Source organism: Staurois parvus, unplaced genomic scaffold (genome assembly GCF_062004578.1).
Source record: "Staurois parvus isolate SC_StPar_1 unplaced genomic scaffold, SC_StPar_1.0 ptg000929l, whole genome shotgun sequence".
Taxonomy (NCBI): Eukaryota; Metazoa; Chordata; class Amphibia; order Anura; family Ranidae; genus Staurois; species Staurois parvus.
In genome coordinates, this window is record NW_028318725.1 from 663,272 (window position 1) to 687,793 (window position 24,522).

The following is a 24,522-nucleotide window of genomic DNA, read 5'->3' on the forward strand; positions in this document are numbered from 1 at the left end:
GAACTCTGCTATGCAAAGTACTTTCTCTTGCCCATTATGGACAGGTAAGACGTCTGAAATTGTAAGGGTACAGTCCAACTAGTTAGGTAGCATAGGTAGGAGGAGGGCTGAGGGGACATTTTTAATCACAGGGCAGTAATTCCACTTTAACAGCTATTGTCATGGAGTTTCCACCAGAAGACCATTTTTTTTATCCAATTTAGATTGGATAACTATGTTGCCCATGAAAAAGATGCCATTTTTAAACAGCAAACCACAAATTGGTATCAAAAGCAAAATACAAAAGTTTAATTAAAAGAGTTGACAAAGGAAAACTAAGGCTCCATGCAGGAGGAGCTGGAAAAAATGCTGGAAAAACGCTGGATTAAGAAACACTCAATATGAGCATTTTTTTTTCCCAGTGATTTTCTTCCTGTTGTGTGCCGGAGTTTAGCTGATCAGCTAGTTAAGAAGCAGTGGTTGTAGGGGCCTGCGGGTGGGGGGTTTATTGGAATCTGGAAGCCCCCTTTGTCAAGGTGGCCCCCATATTCCTGCCCTCCCCTATGTGAATGAGTAGGAGGTATCCCAAAAAAGTGGTAAAAGTGAGTAAAAAACACAGAGCCGGTCCAAGTCCATTATTTTAAAAAAAAAAAGTAGATCCAACATCACTCATGATGAATACCATCCGCCGATTCGTCAGCCCCTCAAAAAAAAAAAAAAAGTTCACACCAGATGCTGGCTCCTGCAGTTTGACAGTTCCACCACCTCCCGCCAGCTTGCCCAAGGGGTTTCTCTAGCTATTCACTGGTTGTTCAGGATGCCAGCAACTGTGCTAAAAAAAAAAAAAAAATGCTGGAAACCGGCTCTTAGCAGCAGTTAACAATGTTTAAGAGTGTTCAGTGTTTTTTTTCTGCCAGTAAATTATTGCCAAAAATGCAAAAACTAGAAGAGTTTTTAAGCTGTAAAAACGCTCTAACGCTGAAAAACGCAGCAAAACGCGGTAAATCGCAGCAAACCACCTTTTTTAGACTTTTTTTTGTAAAAAAAAAAAAAACTCGAAAAAACGCAAAATGCGAAAAAACGCCACTAAACGCGAATACAAAAATGCTAAAAAACACTGAAAAACGCTCACGTTTTTAACGTGACTTTACACAGCTAACTTTACCAGCGTTATTGAAACACCCAGTGTGCATGGAGCCTTAAAGATCTGCTTACGTACAAAAAGCTACATAATTTCGGTTGTGTTAGGATAAAATTGGTATTAAACCCAAAGGCAAAAAAAGTAATTTATTGAAGCTTACCAATCCTTAGATGTAGTGGCTACAATAGTTTTCTTTTTTTAGGCTTTTTTACCCCTGTTTTCACCTGGTGAGTTGGCCTGTAACACACTCCCTGTATGAGAGTGCCTACACTCTGGATGAAGGACACAGGGCCACCTTTGGACAGCAGCATTGTCAGCCTGGAGGTAGTGGAGTGTTAGATGTACAGGCAGATTTAGATACACTAACAAATTCAAGCCAAACTCCAACTCCAGTTACACAAGCATTTATAGCAACAGTTTTTTTCTTTTGGGATAAAGGTTTTACATGAATAAATAAAAGCTGTCCACTGTAAGCACCCCTGTCAGCAGAAATGGTTTGTCTCAACCCTCTAACTGCTAAATTTGTAGGACTGTTTGTTCTGTTAAAAAACACCAGACTTACTGGCCAGATCGCCAGATGAAAATAAAAGACAGAAAAGTAAAAAGGAAACGAATGCAGCCATCACATCTAAAAATTGGTAAGCTACAAAATAATAAAAAATTTGCTTTTGCGTTTAATACCACTTTAAAGAAACAAATGCATGCACATCTTAATATCTAAAACAATTTACTTGTATAACAAAATCTATTTATATGCAGTTGCTCAGCAGTAACCCAGGATTTACACCTGAGAAACCTGTAAGATCACTCCTGTGTCATTTGAGATTATCCCATGTATAGTGTCACCACAGATCCATAAATGCACAATAGTTCAGGCAAAACTTGACCCTTAGAGCCCAGTCACACCAGGTGCAACTTGCCATGCACGTTTCAAATCGCATGGCAAGTCGCACCCTGTTGTCCGCAATTAAAGTGGTCATATCAGTGCGATTCCGACTTGGTTGGAGCCGCACTGATTTCTGAAGTAGTGCATGCACTACTTCAGGTGCGATTTGCATAGACACCTGTGTCTTGCAAGCCACAGATGTCTTGCAAGTCGCACCGCGAGTCGGAATGACATACGACTCTGAAATCGTGCGACTTCACTGGAGTCTCATGATCTCAAAGTCAGATCGGTGTGACCGGGGACTTACTCCAGTACTGTTTATTGTAATACCCTTTGTAATATATAATATGTGCTTTGAGCTAGTAAAAAAAAACACAAACATTTACAACACTGAAAAACGCCAAATAGTAAAGTGTGGTATTTGAGCTTGGTTGATTTTCCTATGGGTTTATGTCCAGCAACTAGCAATCCTGTGACCCTGTTATTTCATACATGTATCCATGTCACTTTACCTTTTTCTTTTAAGCTAAAAAAACAAAACAAAACGCAGGAGTGCTAGTGTTTTGTTAGTACATGTAAGGGATAAAAAAGATTGGAAAAAAAACTGTTAAGAGCATTTTAGTAGTGTTTAGAAGCGTTCAGTGTTTTCTTTCTGCCAAAAAATGCTCCCCAAATGTCATGTGCATGTTATTATCAATTATTTAAGAACTCCAATACTCAGCTTTTACAAGTGATGTTTACATTTCTCAAATTGCTACCTATAAACATGTAGCACTTGGATGACCTTACTCTGTATTGTATTTGACAGAGAAATCACTATTATTACATTGCTATGGATTGAAACTATTATTTTCCTTTTCTCCTCATTTTCATTGTTACTCTTATACAATTTCCACATTATAGATATACAGTGAATGTTGCAGACATTACTTCTTTCTTTGCTCCATAATAAGTCTTGCCATAAAAAGATTTTACAATTAGTTATGAAGACTCTCTTGAGCTAAGATATCAAGGCCACAGAGAATATAAAAGTCTCATTAAAGAAAAACACAACAGGCACAGTAAATTGGAAAAAAAGTGAACGCGACAGATAAATATAATCTATTTGTAACATTTCTTAGTATGTGTTTTTTCAGTATATGGAGAAACATAGTTCAGCCAGTGACAAGTAGCTCCACGGTGACAAGCACTTTGTAACAATTACCAGGGAAAAATGATATGTGCTAGTTCGTTATCAGAAGAAAATACACAGAGAACAGCTACATCTTTTCTGTCACTAGCAGTTGCTAAGGAGAAGGTCAATGGTCTGTTCACACCTGTATCTTCTGCAAATTACACTTAACAATGCACTTACTGTTGCTGGAGAGGCGCGGGTTGTGTGACTCACAGAATGGCCTGAGTTTTCCATGGAGTTTCCAATTAGGTAAGTTCCACCAGAGCTGCTAATGATTTGTCCTCCAGAGACCCCCATTTGAATTGCTCCAGTGCCCACCATGTTGTGTGATGAGACCACGGTGGTCACTTGTGCAGATCCACCCTGGGTGTCAAAGTAACTTCCTCCTGTGTTCTGGCTGTACATCTGAGTTTCTGTGTAAGGGTATGTTGTTGTCCGGCTTGAGGGAAAAAAACAAAAAAAACAAACCTAAATCATTGCTTTGAACTTTAACTGTATTAATAAAGTACACAGTTGACAGCTTTTACATATATTCATTTCAGAATTTTTGGACGTGTACCACTATGCAGTACTATTTATTTGTTGCATTCTAAAATACAAAAAGTCTCACAGGGATTGGGGATAGAAATACTGGAGCAGGAGTTTGACATGGACCAGTGGGATAAAGAACTAGTAGGCTTCATGATCAAGAAAAAATCATTCAGGCATTTATAAAAAAAAAATAACATAAATATGTTCCAAATGAATGGCTGTTTTGATCACAATTCAAGCTGCTAGCTTTACAGCATATTCACACCATCTCTTTATATCTGTATGTACTCAATTATCCAAATAAGTTGTATCATATTCAATACAATTTAACACTGACTTGTACATTATTAAATAAAAAAGCTTTATTCTGCAAGCAAGAGAAAAATGGAAGTCCCTGAACCATAATTAACTCCTCTTGTGAATGATAATTGAAAACCATAAATAAGTTGCTCTCTGTTTCATTATTACATTACAAATGACATCCCCTGTTAATTTTCATGACCTCAAGCACAGTTATGAGATCTGCTCTGCAATGTGATAGAAAAACCATGTGAGCACAAAGCCACTGACAAGTCTTTATTCTCTACAGGATGAGAAGGAGGAATAGGTCATCTCTGTGTTTTAATACACGCTTCTGTGCAACCTGTAGCTAGTGAGTGTAAGCGTAAAAGTACAACCTTTATATTCATGGAAGCTATGTACAAACATAGAGAGCTGTGTGTGCTGCAGCTATACAGGATTCATGTGCATGATGTATCTGACTGGTCCTTGGAACATTAATTAGCTGAACATCTGCCACCCAAAAGCCAGATTTAACAAAGCCATGTTTTGTCATGCATATACAAGCCACACAGGGCCAGAATGGAAGTCACCTGCTCTAAGACTTCCCGTAATTGAAGATATCAGTTTACCTAATGCCCAGTCTCAGCACCAATGCATTCTTAAACCCTGGACATTACTGTATTAATGTTTTCCTTTTTTACAGATTAGTTTTTTTTTCTGTCTTGAACAAGAAAGCACAGTTGTACTTAAAGTGATACTAAACACATACTGTTTAACTTACATCATCCCTTCTCTTTCTGAATGTGGATGATGGCACTGTAATTATTTTAACAAAAAAAATAATAAAACAACATCACATCTTAGTATGTTCCCTAATAGATATACAGCTGTCACATGACCCAGCTCTTTCCCAGCCTGTCTGCATGAAAGCAGTGGCAGGAGGAGCTTCTAGTCCTTTGCTCCTCGTCATGTGTTCAAAAAAAAAAAACAAAAAAAAAAACAGCTTTTGGAATACAGAGTAAAACTAAATAATATCAATAGTTTTAAATGGTCATACAAATATATATTTGAATTAATATATTTATTACTTTTTGGCAATAACATGGTGTGGGTGGATTTCTGCCAATAACAGGCAGACAACCCTCCAGCTTGTGTCTTAGAATAGCAGGGAGGTGAAGCCGCCATCAATCAAGATGTGATATCCCACTCCTCATTGTCTTTAGCTGGTTAGTGGGCATGGTGGAGGGAGGGGGGACGGGGGAATGAGCTATCATTTACCACCATGTATACACCCACATGTGTGACTCTATAGTCACATGGGCTGCTCAGAGGGAATGCTCAGAGTAGAAGTACATTGAAAACTGAGCATATACACTAGCTGCCAACACTGCTCTGCAAAATCCCCAGCTGCAGTGGGGACATGGACAGGAGGGGGAGACAGAGAACAGCAGAATCAACCAGTTTTTTTTTTTGCAGAATACAGAAAATGAATTCCATAGTGACTGAGTGAGTATGAACAGCATGTAATACAGCATTTATTGATAGATTTAATGATTTGGGTTTAATGACACTTTAATTTAAATTTTAATAAAGCCACCACTGCTCAGACATTTGTTTGTTTTTAACTAGTTGCCGACCGCAGATAGCCGAATGACGGCTGCACTGCGGCCGGCCAGTTCTGAGCGGACGTCATATGACGCCCCCCCAGAACGCGCTCTCCTGCGCGCCCCAGGGGGCGCGCACCCGGCGATCTCCGTGAACGCTGTGTCCAACGGACACAGCTGATCACGTGATGTGGTAAAAGGCCAATCATACCGGCCTTTTACCACGTGATCAGCGGTGTCCAATGACACGCTGATCACAGGGAAATGCAAGTGCCGGTTCGCGGCTGCACTTTCCTCACGCTGTCAGATCGTGAGGAAAGTACTGCCGAGAACCGGCAGTTGTCAGAGCGGGGATCGGCACCGATCATCAGGGCACTGATGATCAGTGCCCTGATGATCGGTGCCCAGCAGTGCCACCCGCAAGTTCCGCCCACCTGTGCCCAGCAGTGCACCCACTAGCTCCGCCCACCTGTGCCCAGCAGATCACCCACCTGTGCCCAGCAGTGCACCCACCTGTGCCCAGCAGAGCACCCACCTGTGCCACTCTGCAGTGTCACACACCTGTGCCCAGAAGTGCCACCTACCTGTGCCCAACAGTGCCACCCACCTGTGCCCACCAGTGCCACCCACCTGTGTCCACCCACCAGTGCTGCCCACCAGTGCCACCCACCAGTGCAGCCCAGCAGTGCTGCCAGTCAGTGCCACCAGTCAGTCCCCAGCGGTTGTGCCAGTCAGTGCTGCCAGTCAGTGCCCCGCAGTGATGCCAGTCAGTGCCGTCTATCAGTACCCATCATCAGTGTCACCTATCAGTGCCGCCTATCAGTGCTGCATATTAGTGCTGCCTATCCGTGACACCTCATTAGTGCTGCCTATCAGTGCCGCCTATCCGTGCCACCTCATTAGTACTGCCTATCAGTGCCCTTTAGTGCTGCCTATCAGTGCCGCCTATCAGTGTCCATCAGTGCTGCCTCATTAACGCACATCAGTGAAGGAGAAAAATTACCTGTTTGAAAAATTTTATAATAGAAACAAAGAAACTTTTTTTTTTTTTCCAAATTTTTTGCACTTTTTAAATTTATAGCGCAAAAAGTAAAGCACCCAGTGGCGATTAAATAGCACCAAAAGAAAGCTCTATTTGTGAGAAAAAAATGATCAAAATTTCATATGGGTACAATGTTGCATGACCGCGCAATTGTCAATCAAAGTGCGGCAGCGCTGAAAGCTGAAAATTGGCCTGGTAAATAAGGGGGTATAAGTGCCTGGTAGGCAAGTGGTTAATTAGATCAAAATATTGTTTGCAAGGTACTGTATATGAAAGGGGTAATCACCCCACTACTTCGCATAAACCCCATAGAAAGCGTTTCCTTTGTTTATTAAAAGTCAACTTCACTGAAAAAAACAATATTTTACTTTTTATGAGCTGTTGTAGGAAGAGTAGACTTGCACCTTTCTTGCAGAAGCTGTCTACAAACTTTCTCCACAGTTTGTGACCCTTCTGAAGGTTAAATTGTTATACGGTTACATAGGTTAACCAGTTAAACTTGCTCTATAGCAGTTTTACTACTACAGGGTGGACTCCCTCAGCAAAATCATGTATATTTACGTAATCTGCGCTCCCGTCGTGTTCACAGGCAGGGGATACGTGTGTCCGCCGACCCAGCGGTGCTGTGATTAGGTACAGCACCGACCACTCACCAGATTCAGGCCAATGATGTTTGGTCTGGACCTGCTGATCAGTTGTACCAAATCAAAGCTCAGCCTGTGCCTGGGTTTAAAGTACACAGGCACAAGAAATGATGCAATCTTCTCTCCCTGGAGCACATTCCGTTCCAGAGAGAGAAGAAAGCTGATCTACGTGAGTAAAAGCAGTACATACACAGAGTAAAAGCACTGCTAGATCACATTTCACCCTCTGATCTCCCCCCAGTTCACCGCCCTGCCACCAGTGTCATTAGTACAGTGTGCAGATGTTTTTTTTACTGATCACTGTATTAGTGTCACAGGCAACTTCAGATAGCATTGGCATTAGTTAGTGTCCCTCCCAGATAGCGTTAGATTGCCTGCTACTATATCTGTCATTACATTTAACCCTTTGATTGCCAGGAACATGCTCACATACACAATAAACCTCCATTGCTAGTATAGTGTCTAAACAGATTAATATCTTTGATCAGATCAGAACTATACCAGCGTTCACAATAGTATAGTGTCCCCAAAAATGCAGCATTAGCAAGGTCAGCCTTGATACCTGCCAGCACCTGCGTAGATCACGATCACTTGATACATTGCACACAAACCTGCAGGTTAGCAAGATCAGGCTTGATCTCTGCTAGCACTAGCAGGTACATTTTTTTGTAGTGGTTCAAGCAGTCCCTGACAGCAGGTGCTCTTTTTCCCACAAGTCGCATTAGGTACCTATAAATTTAGTGGCCAAAATGCCCAATGAAAGGTACACTAGTGAAGAGGCCTACAGGATTTCGAGTATGTCATATGAGTGTGAAGGGGACACCTCACTGACAGAATCTGCCTCAGAATACGAATCAGTAGAGAGCTGTGGCACCCTGACAGATAGTTCAGACAATGGAGTAGAGGTCCCTGCTAAGGTCAGGCATACTCGACCCCATTCCCAGGTTGCTTAGGTTAGAATTGCATGATGATTCTCATATGCAGCAGAGTGCCAGTACTAGTGCTGCTCTACCTTTTGGTGAACTGGTGAGCACCAGTGGCCTAGTACATCTTTTGCATACCAGCACTTCATTATCACTTGGTGACGTGGTGAGTCTCATAAGTGCAGTACAAGCTTGTGCGGTGGTTAGCACAAGTAGTGTCCTGCAGCCATCAAAAATTCGAACTGAGGCCCGTAGTGTCCGTAGTTTATAGTGTCCTTCTCGATGGGCTTGCAAATCCTGATTGGCAGCTTGCTAATCCTGATTGGCAGCCCAAAAATTCTGCAGCACCTGTACTTCCCCCATTCACTGCCCAACCCGGAATTCAGCTGGAAACAGCATATTTAACTACTCTCCTTGATTTTTTTGGAGCTGTTTTCTCAAGGAAGATCTATATGGACTGATTGTGGACCAAATCAATGTATACACACAATTTATCACAGTCAACCAAAATTCAAACCTGGTTTTGAAAATGGTTTCTGAGTTTAAAAATTTTATTGGGCCTAACCCTCAATATGGGCATTACTAAAAAGAATGAATCACGGTCATATTGGTCCACAGACCCGATTCATCATATGCCCATGTTCTCTGCTACCATGGCCAGGCATAGATATGAGAATATAATGTAATTTATGTATTTCAACGACAATCCACTCTGTCGTCCTCGAGGTGACCCTAAATGATAGGCTCCCCAAAATTCGGCCCCTTCTAAATCATCTTAAGCAGAATTTTTAAGATTTGTATACGCCCCAGCAAATCATTTGCATTGATGAGTCCTTCATTAACTTTCCTGGCCACCTTGCATTCAAACAGTTTCTCCCCAGCAAGCGAGCCAGATATGGGGTCAAAACGTATAAGACCTGTGAGAGGGCAACAGGCTATACACGTAATTTTCAGATATACGAGGGAAAAGATAGTCACGCGGAGACCCTGGATGCCCAGATTACATGGGGGGCAGTGACAAGATAGTTTGGGACTTTTTCCATATGGGGTTCCACTTATACTTGGACAATTTTTATACAAGCTTTCCACTATTTAGACATTTCTACAATCTTGGAATTGGCGCATGTGCTACCCTGCAAACTAATCACTGTGGCTTCCCCCATCTTAAATAAATACCCATCTTAGAAAGGGGTAGAAAGACTCCTTGAAAAATGATGAATTGCTCACAGTGAAGTGGAAGGACAATTATGATGTTTTCTTCCTGTTTTCCACTTACGAAGTGACAACGATTCAAATTTCCATGGCAGCTGGTGTTGTTGAGATGCCCCTCTGTGTTCATGACTATAACCTTAACATGGGAGGGGTGGACTTCAACAACCAGATGATGAAGTCATACCTAGTTTCCAGGAAAGCTAGACTCTGGTTAAAAAAGTGTCTGTATATTTATTTCAATTGGCTCTGTACAACACTTTTGTGCTTTACAAAGCAACTGGACAAAGTGGATCCTTCCTAAAATTTCAGAAAGAGATCATCACGGCCCTTTTGTGTCCAGAAGGTGCTGTGGCCCAAACCCCCAACCCAGATGCAGTATGCCGGCTCCATTAGAGGCATTTTCTTGATGCCATTCCTGGTACCCCCAACCCAAAAGTCACCCCAAAAAAGATGTGTCTGTAGCAGACATGGAATTAAACATGACTCCCCCTTTTTTGTCCTGGCCAACCTTGTGTCTGCCTCCATACTACCACACACTAGTGGAGCATTGTATAGGGTACAGCATGGCAGAGTCTAGGGCACATATTTACACAGGGTCTCGAAAGATGTTAGGTAGTCAGGAAACTGGCTATTGCATTTTGAGAGACACTAAAATTCTGGAAAGTTTACAGTTTGAAAAGTTAAAAAAAGTTAAAAAAAAAAAGATGAAAAAGCCAAAAATAGTTGTCATTTTATTGAGTTACTGTTCTATTGTTACTGTTTTATTGTTAACCATTGTTGTTTTCTTTGTAGGAATGCCATTCAGCTGCAGCACAGATCTGTTTATTCTGACAGCAACAGGGTGTGCTCTCAGAATATATGTCAGTGTGTGCAGCGCTGCTGGATGAGATTTTTCATCCTCAGTTAAAAAAAGAACATATATGCCCAAGTAAGGGGGCCTGGGGCAGCCAGTCAGTGGATTGCTCCTATGCTTTGGCATAAATATTCTATAATGTTTTTTGGCATATAGTTCAATTAAAAAAAAGTGTTTTATTGAGTTACTGTTATATTGTCACTGTTTTATTGTTAACTGTGGCTGTTTTCTTTGCAGGAACGCCATTCAGCTGCAGCACTGATCTGTTTATTCTGACAGCAACTGAGCAACCGGATGTGCCCTCAGAATATACATCAGTGTGTGCAGCGCTGCTGAATGAGATTTCTCATCCTCAATTAAAAAAAAACAAAACATATATGCCCAAGCATGGGGGCCTGGGGTGGTCAGTGGGTGGTCAGGTAGAATCCAATATGCAAGGTGTACTGCATGAAGACAAAGCGCTTAGGGTGTATAAAGATGGCGCCACGCCGGAAGTGCGTCACACATAAGTGCCGTCGACGCGGATGTCCTGATGAAGTCACGAGGTCACGTGACGCAACGTGTCGACAGTACTTACGTGTGACGCACTTCCGGCGTGGCGCCATCTTTATACACCCTAAGCGCTTTTTCTTCATGCAGTACACCTTGCATATTGGATTCTACCTTGATATAAGTTATATACTGGGCTCATTGGATTCTGCCTTGATATGAACTGTATATTGTGCCCATTGGATTCTACCTTGATATATGCTGGACTCCACTTCATGTCATCTTTATCCATGTGAGTGCACTTCTGGCTTATTTTTATATACCATTAAACATTTTACACTATGGAGATATGTTCTCTTTTTGTTCTATGGGTATATGGTTTATGACATCTATGAGAGTGCTACAGCCGCTGGCAGACCGGTTATGTGGAAAAGGTGATCACTGATTATCTGATGACACCATCTGAATAATAGAGGGGTTGCCCTGAGGATCCAGAGGAGTTTTTTGCTTTGTGGCCCTGCAGGGTCATGAAGTAGAGGTGAGAGGCCATTGCAGCCATTCCTTTGGAATCACATTGGGGGTGTTTTTTGACATCTACACCGTGCATGAACAGGAAGATTACTGCACTTATTTATGGACTTTTAACCACCTTATTTAAGATGTGTGTTTCACATAGTGTGTTGTCTGATCCCGTGCTAGGGATCTTTATCAGTGTTTGATACCTTGGCCCTGATTCACTATTGGGCGTGGGCGCATATTTATGGGCTTAAGCCCAATTTTCATGGGCGTCCGTCATTTTTTACCCTGCAACCTAATTCACTATTGAGCAGAGCACATAAGCAGATGCCCAATCTAATTCACAAAAAGACTCACGCCCGAAATCAGACTCACAAAACAGACTTGCTAAGAAGCAAGTCTAAAACCATGAAAAATCACTGCAGAGACATGTTCACTTAGAAATTTGCTTTGCCAAATATCAGGACTTCACTTTAAACAATATCTGCTATTTCCAAAAAAATTAAAAATGTGTTAAAAATCGTTTTTTTCAAGGAAATCGACACAGTAAAAATCTAGAAGCCCGTGCAGTGTCTTTGGCAGATACAACTGAGCATGTGCAGAACACAATTTAGACTTCTGCCATGGGCGTTTGCTTTTTAGCCACTGACTAATAGTGAATCTGATTGTGGATTCCTCTGAGAGCCGGCACTCGCTCGCGTCTATTGTGTTTAATAAACAGCATTAAGCATATCTTCATGTAATCTAACTAGATTTCCTTAGTTCTAGTGATTCTATTTTTGTTTCTTATCCTTTATAATTATTTCTGTAATGATTTTACTTATTTCAAAGGTCTAGATAATATTTATTTTGACAGCTGAATGTAAAAATAAAGGTCCACAATAAAAAAAAAAAAAAAAAAACAGCGTGGGTCCCCCCTCTCATCCATACCAAGCCCTTCAGGTCTGGTATGGATATTAAGGGGGAACTCCACGCTGAAATTAAAAAAAAAAAAACAGCGTGGGTCCCCCTCAATATCCATACCAGACCCTTATCCGAGCATGCAGCCCGGCAGGTCAGGAAAGGGGGGGGACGAGCGAGCGCCCCCCCCCTCCTGAACCATACCAGGCCACATGCCCTCAACATGGGGGGGTGCTTTGAGGCAGGGGGGCTCCCCCCCCCAAAGCACCTTGTCCCCATGTTGATGAGGACAAGGGCCTCTTCCCCACAACCCTGGCCGGTGGTTGTGGGGGTCTGCGGGCGGGGGGCTTATCAGAATCTGGAAGCCCCCTTTAACAAGGGGGCCCCCAGATCCCGGCCCCCCCCCTACGTGAACGAGTCTGCGGTAGATGCTCCCGCAGACTCCTTCACAAAAAAAAAAAGTGTGGTGTAAAAAAAACACAGTACAGGGTCTTTGACAAGTCCTTTATTAAAACAATGTCCCCCGAAGTAGATCCAACGTCAATCACGGCGGCGGCGGCAGGGACCAGAAAAAAGAAAAAAAAAAAAAGGTTCCGCTCCCGTCGGAGGCTTCCAGCCATGTGAAGAAGAGGCTAGCTGACAGTTCTTATATAGGTATGGGGCGGGGCCAGCCGGGCACATCATCCCCGCCCCTTACCTATTTGAGAAATGTCACCCTGTCTCTCCGCTGAGGCTTACTAGCTGAATGCAGGAGACAGTCTGACATTTCTTATATAGCTATGGGGCGGGGCCAGCCGGGGACATCATCCGAGTGACCCGCCCCATGTCACATGCTTGCTGTTCCCGGCTGGCCCCGCCCCATAGCTATATAAGAAATGTCAGACTGTCTCCTGCATTCAGCTAGTTAGCCTCAGTGGAGAGACAGGGTGACATTTCTCAAATAGGTAAGGGGCGGGGATGATGTGCCCGGCTGGCCCCGCCCCATACCTATATAAGAACTGTCAGCTAGCCTCTTCTTCACAAGGCTGGGAGCCTCCGACGGGAGCGGAACCTTTTTTTTTTTTCTTTTTTCGGGTCCCTGCCGCCGCCGCCGTGATTGACGTTGGATCTACTTCGGGGGACATTGTTTTAATAAAGGACTTGTCAAAGACCCTGTACTGTGTTTTTTTTACACCACACTTAGTTTTTTTGTGAAGGAGTCTGCGGGACCATGTACCGCAGACTCGTTCACGTAGGGGGGGGGGGGCGGGATCTGGGGGCCCCCTTGTTAAAGGGGGCTTCCAGATTCTGATAAGCCTCCCGCCCGCAGACCCCCACAACCACCGGCCAGGGTTGTGGGGAAGAGGCCCTTGTCCTCATCAACATGGGGACAAGGTGCTTTGGGGGGGAGCCCCCCCTGCCTCAAAGCACCCCCCCATGTTGAGGGCATGTGGCCTGGTATGGTTCAGGAGGGGGGGGGGGCGCTCGCTCGTCCCCCCCCTTTCCTGACCTGCCGGGCTGCATGCTCGGATAAGGGTCTGGTATGGATATTGAGGGGGACCCACGCTGTTTTTTTTTTAAATTTCAGCGTGGAGTTCCCCCTTAATACCCATACCAGACCTGAAGGGCTTGGTATGGATGAGAGGGGGGACCCACGCTGTTTTTTTTATTATTTATTTAATTCACGGAAATAATTTAAAATTCAGCTGTCAGTGGGAAACCCCGATGACAGCTGAAACATTCCTTCTGTCCCTGCAGAGAGCTCCGCTATTATATTTGACATTAAAAAGTATAGAGACTGCAACATTGTATCCATTTGTATCCATTCCGGATATAGATGTTTTTATTCGGATACAAATAGATACAATGTTGCAACCTTTATACTTTTTAATGTCAAATATAATAGCGCAGCTCTCTGCAGGGACAGAAGTAATTACTTCGCTATTATATTTGCAGGCCGTAGATGGGGCGAAAATCGAACAATTTTTTTGCCATTGGTGGTAACGTCGGCCCATTGAACAACCGATTTTTTTTTTTTTAAAACGGTCAGTTTTCGCCCCATCTAAGGCCTGCATTTTTCTTTTTCTTATTCTTTTTTTTTATTCTTTTTCTTGCAGGTCATGGCTCATGTGCAGATTATTTATCTGTTAAAAGATCAGCCAATTTGCCGATCATTGCAGCTAAAATCGGCCGATCTGCAAAATCGGCCAATTTTTATCCAAATTTACCAATTAAAAAAAGTTGCAAAATCCCCAAAAATGGCTGACCAATTAACCCACTAACGGGCTGAAAATCAGCCGATTTTTTTTGCGGACGATTTTAGACCCATGTAAAGCAGGCCATAGATGGGTCTAAAATCGGCCGATTTTTCTGCCGAAAAGAAAATCGAACGATTTTCGGGCCGTTAGTGGGTTAATTGGTCAGCTGTTTTTCGGGATTTTGGCACATTTTTTTTATCAGTAAATTTGGAACAAAAAATTTTCAACTTTACTGGTAAACAAAATATGCTAAAATCCCAAAAAATGGCTGACCAATTATCCCAATAACGGAAGAGGCTCTTGTCCCCATTAACATGGGGACAAGGTGCTTTGGGGGGGAGCCCCCCTTCCCCAAAGCACCCCCCCATGTTGAGGGCAGGTGGCCTGGTATAGTTCAGGAGGGGGGGCGCTCGCTCGCCCCCCCCTTTCCTGACCTGCCGGGCTGCATGCTCGGATAAGGGTCTGGTATGGATTTTGGGGGGATCCCCAAGCTGTTTTTTTTTATTTCAGCATGGAGTTCCCCCTTAATATCCATACCAGATCCGAAGGGCTTGGTATGGATGGGAGGGGGGACCCCACGCTTTTTTTTTTTTTTTTTACATTCAGCTGTCAGTGGGGAACCCCGCTGACAGTTGAAACATTAACACATGGCTGTCGCTCCTACAATCCCGCATGAGTTATGTTATCAACTCATGCAGCATTTTAGTAGCGAAAACCAATGCAGCGCTCATGTTTCAGCTGTCGGCGGAGTTCCCCACTGACAGTTGATGTAAAAGTATTGCAGGGAATTATAAACAATTTGTAAAAAACCCGGCATGGGGTCCCCCCTCCCATCCATACTAAGCCCTTCGGGTCTCGTATGGATGTTAAGGGGTAACTCCACGCTGAAATTAAATAAAAAACAGCATGGGGTACCCCCCAAAATCCATAACAGATACTTATCTGAGCATGCAGCCCAGCAGGTCAGGAAAGGGGGGGGGGACAAGCGAGCGCCTCCCCCCCTCCTGAACCATACCAGGCCACATGCCCATACCAAATTATTCAAACATTTGTAAACAGACCAATTAACTGAAATGGTTTGGCATTTGTACCCCAAATATGACGTTCCCTGAGGCATTGGTAAACCGAGGTACGCCTGTATTAGTATTGCAATCCTTTGTATTGGGATACATAGAACCATCATACATGTGAATTGGCAACATAGCACAACATTTGTGTCACATTGGAGATATCTGGTAGTTACACTGAACTTGCCCAGGGACCTAAGATTGATTCACAGCACAGAAATACAGGCTGGATTAGCAATGTAGCTCCGTGGATTAGTGGTTAGCACTACTGCCTCACAACTCTAGGGTTGTCGGTTTGAATCCCAACCACGGCAAGGAAGTAGTATGATCTCCGTGTGTGGCTGTCTTCAAATAGATGTTCTGGCGACATCTTTGCTTTCTGTCTAAGTGATCCCTAAAATGTGAATTAGAATGAGGCCTTGTCTGTTGAAACACCTTCAAAGCTGTACCTTATGTGAATGTCATACAATGGGATAAGATAAGAGCCTGGAGCACTAATAGATTTGATAATGATGGTTTACACTCAACCCACTTTTGTGAAGGATTTGGCAAGCAAAGAGCTGACAGAGAGAGAGAAGAGCGAGCCAGTGAGATGAAGAAGAGTGAGCGAGAAAAACATACTGAAGAGTGATAAAGAGAGACATACAGAAGAGTGAGCGAGAGAGAAGAGCGAGCCAGTGAGACAAAGAAGAGTGAGCGAGAGAGAAAAGACTTGGTTGGTGAATCCACACATCAAACTTGTCACAAATACTGGTATGGATTTTTCCACCAAATGCAAAGCAGACCGCACGCCTTCAAAGATTTATTTCCTTTGTTAATTCTCCTGCTTCGCTCACACTATATGCAAATGAAAATTACTGTTTAAGTTGCCAATTTTACTGTGTTTTCTAGAGAATTACTAACTAGTTGTGTTTTCAATTGTGTGTAGCATTGCGATTTCTATTTGAGTCTAGATGTTAAATTGCTAATAAATGGCCAAAATCTTCAAATACCTTTGAACTCTCACTGCAACAAATGGCGTACGTTAATACACTCACATTCATATTCATTATATCCAATATCAGGTACCATGTCAATTCACAAATCGCACCTGAAATTGCACACCCTGGATGCGACTTGTCATGCGATTGGCATGGCCAGCAACTTGCCCTTTGCATGGCAAATTGCACACAATGTTACTGGGGGCCAACACCACTGTCACATCTAATCCGATGCGGCAATTGCCCAACTTACAGTGAAGTTGCACGAGTTCACAATCCAATTGGATGTGAACAGAGCCTACAGTGGCCAATAGGGTGCGACTTGGTCTACGATTTGCAAGTCGCCTGTAATGCCAATTGCATGGCAATCGCAAACAATGTTACTGGGGGCTACCCGGTCACATTAAAGCAGATTTCTAAGTGGTGTTATTGACACCACAGTCACATCATGTGACTTGCATAGAAGTTGCATGATTTCAAAGTTAGGGTACATGGTGATTTCAAGTGCAATTTGCAAGACAATCGACATCGATCTCTCAGCAAATTGCATGAAAAGTAGTGTATTCATTACTCTATTATTACTTGCGGCTCCAACCAAGTTTGAACCACAACAATATGAACGCTCCAATAGCGTGCACATTGAGTGGGACTTGGCATGTGATTTGCACAACATGCAAGTTGTAAATCGTCTGCAAAGTCGCACCCTATTGTCTGCTATTAGAGTGACCACATGGGTGCGTTTCAAACACTGATTTCTATAGTAGTACATGTACTACTTTAGTGGCAATTTGCATAGAGATCTGTGTCAGATGTCTTGAAAATTGCATTAAAATGGTCAACTTTACTGTAAGTCGCAGGATTTGTAAATCAGCTTTGCCCAGAGTGTAATGTTTGGTGATGTTTGATTTCTGGAGTGTTTTGCCAATTGATGGGAAATTCACCATACTAGTCAAATCGATTTGTCATTTTCAGTATTGCATACAAGATGTGGTCATGTGACTGTCTTAACTCATGCGAGAATCTGGAGGGAATTGTGACCATAGTAGCAATAACGGTTCCAATTGGGGTTCCCTTTCACATCCCTGCTCAATGTTCTGTTGTATGCTGCACACGTACATTTCACTGTATATTTCTTTCTGATTTGTGGGGCCTGTATACCAAGGGTTAATGCAGGTAGGAAGCGGATTCATCAGGTGAAAACACTTTCACTGACCAAACTAAGGTCAGTGGTGGGTGTGGCTTCATTGGGTGTGGGGCCTTGTTTGGCACGCTCCAAATACAACCTAGCTTATATAAAGATGTGCAGTAGGGAGTGATTTGGCCTGTTACTAGGCCGGGTGGTTTGTGACTAAGTCCTTGCTTGTAGTGGTTTGGGGGAAGAAGAGATTTTGTGCTGAATTGCCCCAGACACCACTCAGGCTGTGTTTGGAAGTGGGCTGGAAATGTTTGCATATTTTTGGCCTTGTAAAGTGTGTTTGTGTGTTATTGCACAATGATTGTGTTTTTTTCTCTTTGCATTGAAAGCCTCACACATGTCAATCGTTTTGTTTAAAATCTGCTCTTGTTTTAATTTTGCTTGCTTATTTAGACTCCAATGCATTTTTCTGACAAACCTGCTGACAAATGTATGTGTAGGGGATTTGTAGAGGTGGGAGGGGATTTGTAGAGGTGGGAGGGTTTTTTTTCACATGCTTTGTTTTCTTGATATTTTGATCTGAAGACTTTTTTTTTTTGAATGGATCTTCATACTAAGTGATTGTGTAAGTAAATCCTATGTGCATGAAAATGTTACTTGATTCATCTTCCCCTTTGTTTCTTGCTATAACCTGTGCACACACAGTTCACTAGAAGTATCTTTAGATTGTAAGCTCTTATGAGCAGGAGTGTTTTATTTTTGCCACATCAATCCTATTTTTGTGACTCACCAAGATATTGACTGTACCTACTTGTTCCTGCTGACCAAATAAATGACGATATATTTGATCAATAAATATTTGACCGATGTTTTTGTGTTTATTTTATGTTCAATATATGAACAACCTTAATAGTTACTTTGTATACTTATATAATCTGCTCAAATGTAGCTTGTAAGAGCGTGAATATGCAAGTGGGTGCAAACTGGCTTTTTCAAAACCAAAAAAAAAAAACCCACTTGCACCACAATATTGTTATGTACTAATGAATGTCACATTCACTGTGCAGCCAGCTACAGGTTTTCTACAATTCGATTTACAGTAATAAAATAGTCCACACTTTGTTGATTTTTGGCCTTTGGCAACAAATATTAGCCAAGGTTAAAAAAAACAAATCAATAAGAAACACACATTTGCGAAAGCTATCATAGCCGCACATAAAAATGCGCGATTGCAAACAAATAAGCACCAAACAGGTGTCCGCATGGAGCATGAACGGCTATCCTGGAAGTCCGTCATCACGTGCGCGCGCACCCGGAAGTGGTTGTGGGGAGTGTAAGTGGATGAGAAGTGGTTGGAGGTTTTGTGTTGGTTGAAAATTTTGATAACCTTATTGGCATTTGGACATAGCGAGAGCACAGTTCTCAACTGAGGAGATGATCCTTATATGTACAGTAAGTGTGGCCATTGCAAACATGTTTATAACATGTGAGGGACAGGTAATTGCAATTTTGTGGGTGGGGCCTAGCAGAATCTCACTTGGTGCACATGCTACTTATCTGCACATTAGCTCCTGGGTATTGATGGGTCAATGATATTAACCACTTGCCTACTGGGTACTCCTACCCCCTTCCTGTCCTGGCCAATTTTCATCTTTCTGCACTGTTACCCTTTGAATGACAATTGTGCGGTCATGCCACATTGTACCCATCTTAAATTTATATCAGTTTTTTCAGACAAATAGAGCTTTCTTTGGGTGGTATTGACTTGCTGCTGTGTGTTTTACTTTTTGCTTGATAAACCACAAAATAGCTCATAATGAATAAAAGTCTGTTTATATTATAACATTTGGTAAACTGGTAATTTAGCAACACTGATGTGCGTTGATGAGGCAGCACTGGTGGGTGGCACTGCTGGCCACAGGTGGGCGTAACTGTTGGGTGGCACTGGTGGGCACTGATCATCGGGGCCGACCCCTGCTTTGATAACTGCTGGTTCTCGGCAGTACTTTCCACACATTCTGATAGCGTGATGAAAGTGCAGCCAAGACCCGGCAAATGCATTTCCCGGTGATCAGCGTGTCATTGGACATGGCTGATCACATGGTAAAAAGCCGCTGTGATTGGCCTTTACCACATCACGTGATCAGCTGTGTCCTTAGGACACAGCAATCATGGAGAGCGCGTTCTGCCAGGATGTCATATGACACCCTCCCAGAGCTGCCTGGATGCAGTGTAGCGTTATTCGGCTATCTGCGGTCGCCCAATAGGTAACCAGCTAGGCCTTCATGGCTAATCTTTGAATATCTGGACATGTATACTGCGTATAATGCATTACATTCTACAATGTGTTGGTGTACATGGTATTACAGTGTGCAATGCGATGCTGGATTCTGCATGACAGTGGACAGCGTATCACAGTGTGCAATGCGTAGCTCCATCCTGCATGACAGTGTACAGTGCATTACAGTCTACAATGTGTGGGTGTACACGGTATCACAGTGTGCAATGCGTTGCTCCATCCTGCATGATAGTGTACAGTGCATTACAGTCTACAATGTGTGGGTGTACACGGTATTACAGTGTATTACAGTGTGCAATGCGTTGTACACTGCAGTGTGCACTAAAGCATTTTACACTCATGCACTGTACACACTAAAGCATTTTACACTCATGCACTGTACACACTAAAGCATTTTACACTCATGCACTGTACACACTAACGCATTTGACATTTTTAGTGTGCAATGCGTTAGTGTGCAATGCCTTGGACAGTACAATACATGTGCATACCCTGAAAAAGGGTCCTGCACATTTTTGGCCCGGATGCGGTGCAATTTGAGGTGTGCAAAATGTTTGTCTCTAATTGCAACGCACACAAATTGCATGTGATTTGCCCAGGAGTGCGGTGTTAGACCACAATGCATGTATGTGAAGCCAGAATAAAAGGATGTGGATTTTGTCTACTTTTACTTGCGCATGTTAACATTATGTAAGTGCATTTTTCTTCTGTTTAACATGCTATAGAAATGCAACATGCATTTGGATGGAGTGTTTTTGTATGTGCATTTTGGAAGTATTCTAAACACACATTGACCCTAGGGCCACACCATATCTTATGCAGGCCATAGATGGGTCGAAAATTGGCCGATTTTTCGTCCGAAAATAAAATCGGCCGATTTTCGGATCGTTAGTGGGCTATTTGTTCGGCCGTTTTTCGGTATTTTGGCAGATTTTTTTTTTCGGTAAAGTTGGAAAAAAAAACGGCCGAATTTGCCGATCGGCCGATTTTCGCGGCAATGATGGGCAAATTGGCCGATTTTTTACTGATAAAAAATCTGCACATGAGCAGTGACCTGCAAGAGGAAGACAAAAAGAAGAAAAAGAAGAAGAGGATGAAGAAGAGGATGATGATGAAGAAGAAGAAGAGGATGATGATGATGAAGAAGAAGAGGATGATGATGATGAAGAAGAAGAGGATGAAGAAGAAGAAGAAGAGGATGATGATGAAGAAGAAGAAGAGGATGATGATGATGAAGAAGAAGAAGAGGATGATGATGATGATGATGAAGAAGAAGAGGATGATGATGATGAAGAAGAAGAAGAAGAGGATGATGATGATGATGAAGAAGAAGAAGATGAAGAAGAGGATGATGATGAAGAGGATGATGATGATGATGAAGAAGAAGAGGATGATGATGATGATGAAGAAGAAGAGGATGATGATGATGATGATGATGATGATGAAGAAGAGGATGATGATGATGATGAAGAAGAAGAAGAGGATGATGAAGAAGAAGAAGAAGAGGATGATGATGATGAAGAGGATGATGATGAAGAAGAAGAGGATGATGATGAAGAAGAAGAAGAAGAAGAAGAAGAAGAAGAAGATGATGAAGAGGAGGATGATGATGAAGAAGAATAAGAGGATGATGATGAAGAAGAAGAAGAGGATGATGATGATCAAGATGATGAAGAAGAAGAGGATGAAGAAGAAGAGGATGAAGATGATGAAGAAGAAGAGGATGAAGAAGAAGAGGATGATGATGAAAAAGAAGAAGAGGATGATGATGAAGAAGAAGAAGAAGAAGAAGAAGAAGAAGGATGAAAAATGAGAGGAATTCCAGTATGGCAAAAAGTGTCCCTGCAGAGAGCTCCGCTATTTCTTTGACAGTTCCTTGACATTTACAGTGGTTGCAACATTGTATCTATTTGTTTCCGAATAAAAACATCTGTATCCTAAATGGATACAAATAGATACATTGTTGCAACCGCTGTAAATGTCAAGGAACTGTCAAAGAAATAGCGGAGCTCTCTGCAGAGACACTTTTTGCCGGCTGTAGACGGGATGAAAATCGGCCGATTTTTTTTTTACCATTGCTGGCAACGTCGGCCGCTTGAACAACCAATTTTTCATTTTTTAAAAGAAAAATCGGCCGTTTTTCTCCCCGTCTATGGCCTGCATAAGCATTAGTGTGCCTGGGGGAGGGGGAGACCTTTGGCCTTTCCAAACACAGTAGATGCTCCAAGAATGTTTCCTTGAACTCTTGAAATGGTTAAAAAGGAAAGACACTCTAGATAGCCTGCACTGAGAATTGACTGTCATGATGACGTGTCAATGATTATTTGCTCTCATTTTTCAGGAGTGGTACTGCTTGCGGTTGAAGCTGGTAGAAATCCACCTTCACGTCCTCCACTCACCTTCACTCGTGGCCAGTGGATATTTTGTGGCCGCAGGCAAGAACTGGCATCGAGGACCTGCATAATGACCCTGGTATGCCAGAGGTGGTTTGGAAGCAGCACAGCAATTTGACCATCCCTTTCCTCTATGTTGGTTTTAGGGGTGCAGAATTGCTTCTCGTTCGTGAACGGACTGTCACCGGATATCAGAGTCCCCATATTTTCAAGATATGTTTTAGCCATGTTGGCTTATTTTTATGTTATTTTCCAAGTGTGTCGCACCTAACCGCACAGTAGTGTGGTGCCATGCGTATTTGTGGCTGTGAATGGGGCTGTTTTTAATAGACGTGTGTAGGTGCAACAACGTTTTCATCATGGTACCTGCGCACATCTACATAGGGCATTGCATTTCTTTGCTGTGCTGGAAAATGTGTGTTCTTGCATGCGTTTCTGCACCACCAATGGTGTGAACAAGTCCTAAGGGCTGGTTCACACTATAGAAACAGTCTAGATGTGTTCCTGATGGGTTTTTTTCATGCCCTTTTGGCATGCATGTTTAGTGTGTTCCAGTACATTTTGGATGCGTTTTGGACATGTTTACATTGCATTTTTATATCCCTTCCACTTATTTTTTTCTATTTTCTTTGTATTCAATGTAGTTAGGGACATGTGCGTTTTAGTACATTCAAGGACGTTTCAATGTGTTCCAGTACAGTTCTGTGCAGAAACAATGCAGCGTGGTCAACTTTGTTTACAGCACCTGCAATGCACTGAAAATGCAAGTGCTGATGTGAACTATGACATTGACAACCATATAACCTTCTTTCTGTGCGTTTGTGATGCTGAAAAAGCAACTGAAACACATGTAGTGTGAACTGGCCCTAAAGGTTATTAGAGGTCAGGGAACAGGACTGACCAGGAATTGTGAATTCAATCAGACTAGTGGTGAGATACAATCAGCAATTGTATAATAATGTGAGATCTGAGCTGTAGCTGATAGAAAATGAGACACATTCACTTGATCAGTAAATAGATAGTTAAAGAGTGGGGCGGTGATCCATAGATTTGCATATGGGACAGGTGATGGCGGGGTGGGGGAGGGGGTCAAGTTGTATAAGGAGACAGATTTAAAAGAGAAAAATGTTACAATGAAATATACACGGCATGAAACTTGCACATTTCCTAATTGGCAGAAGAGTACATTCATCCACTTTCTAGTCATTAGGCAAAATCATAATTGATTGATCAATATTCCTGGCACTGACACAACCCAGAAAATTGATCTCCATTTTTTAGGATGTAGCCATGACTGGGATTAGAACCCATGACCCAAGTGCTGTAAGTTCTGAGCTCTAACCACTAAACCACCGTGGGAGACACAGTTTGAGTTATAATGTAGAATAGTTCCATTGTTTGAAAATGATAGAGCGAGCGCTGGTCAAATGATATAGACTAGTAAAATGGTATTACACAAGATAAATATAACCACGAACAGTAGTGCATGAACTCGTGAAAGGTCATCCACCCCTGTGACAGTGTACTACACTATTGAGCACCTTTCTGGCTCCTGTGGCTGAGCTAATTCCTCCCCAGGACCATTTGGGCACCCACCCTGATGGATGGATGGATGGAGCTGGATGACTAACCCATAACTGCCAGCATACCGCTGCACCCCCAGATGTGTGGAGTGTATAACCCATGCACATTAATACTTTTGTTCTGGTGAGTGTAGACCAGTCCCAAGGGTGGTTTACCTTTCACGAGTTCATGCACTACTGTCAGTCACGGAGAGACCACACGTGCCATTCATAGGCACTCTCTGAGTTGGTACTCTCACACCAAGGACATTCCATTATTCAGGAATGATTCTATGAACTTATTTTAGCACCATTTACAATATTACATCATTGTTGCAATTCTTTGCACTTTTTGGTTTTTACATGCGTTCATTATTGATCACATGCATTTATAGCGCTGCACTTGTCTTTACCATAGAATAGTTACGTGATTAAAGAGAATGAAGATATATAATTATATTGGGAAATTAGAAGTATATAAATTATTTGAGATATAAGTGTGTAAATGTTTAACATTTGAGTACAGAATGTATGACATTCATTAGTAAATGCATTAGTTTCCTGATCATTTTGGAGACACAGCAAGAAAATAAATAGAAGAAAATAGAAAATTCTAATACAGGTGTACAGGTGTATTTATAACATTCTAAGAATTCTTTTGCCATCATGAAAC

General features: G+C 42.4%; 1 protein-coding gene across 1 annotated transcript in view; it reads right to left on the bottom strand.

Moving 5' to 3' along the window:
* RFX3 (regulatory factor X3) overlaps positions 1 to 24,522 on the bottom strand; it is a 286,275-nt gene that overhangs the window by 103,142 nt on the left and 158,611 nt on the right. The window contains exon 4 of the mRNA XM_089656696.1: positions 3,361 to 3,619. Coding sequence (XP_089512822.1) covers positions 3,361 to 3,619 — 259 coding nt within the window. The remainder of the gene's footprint in view (positions 1 to 3,360; positions 3,620 to 24,522) is intronic.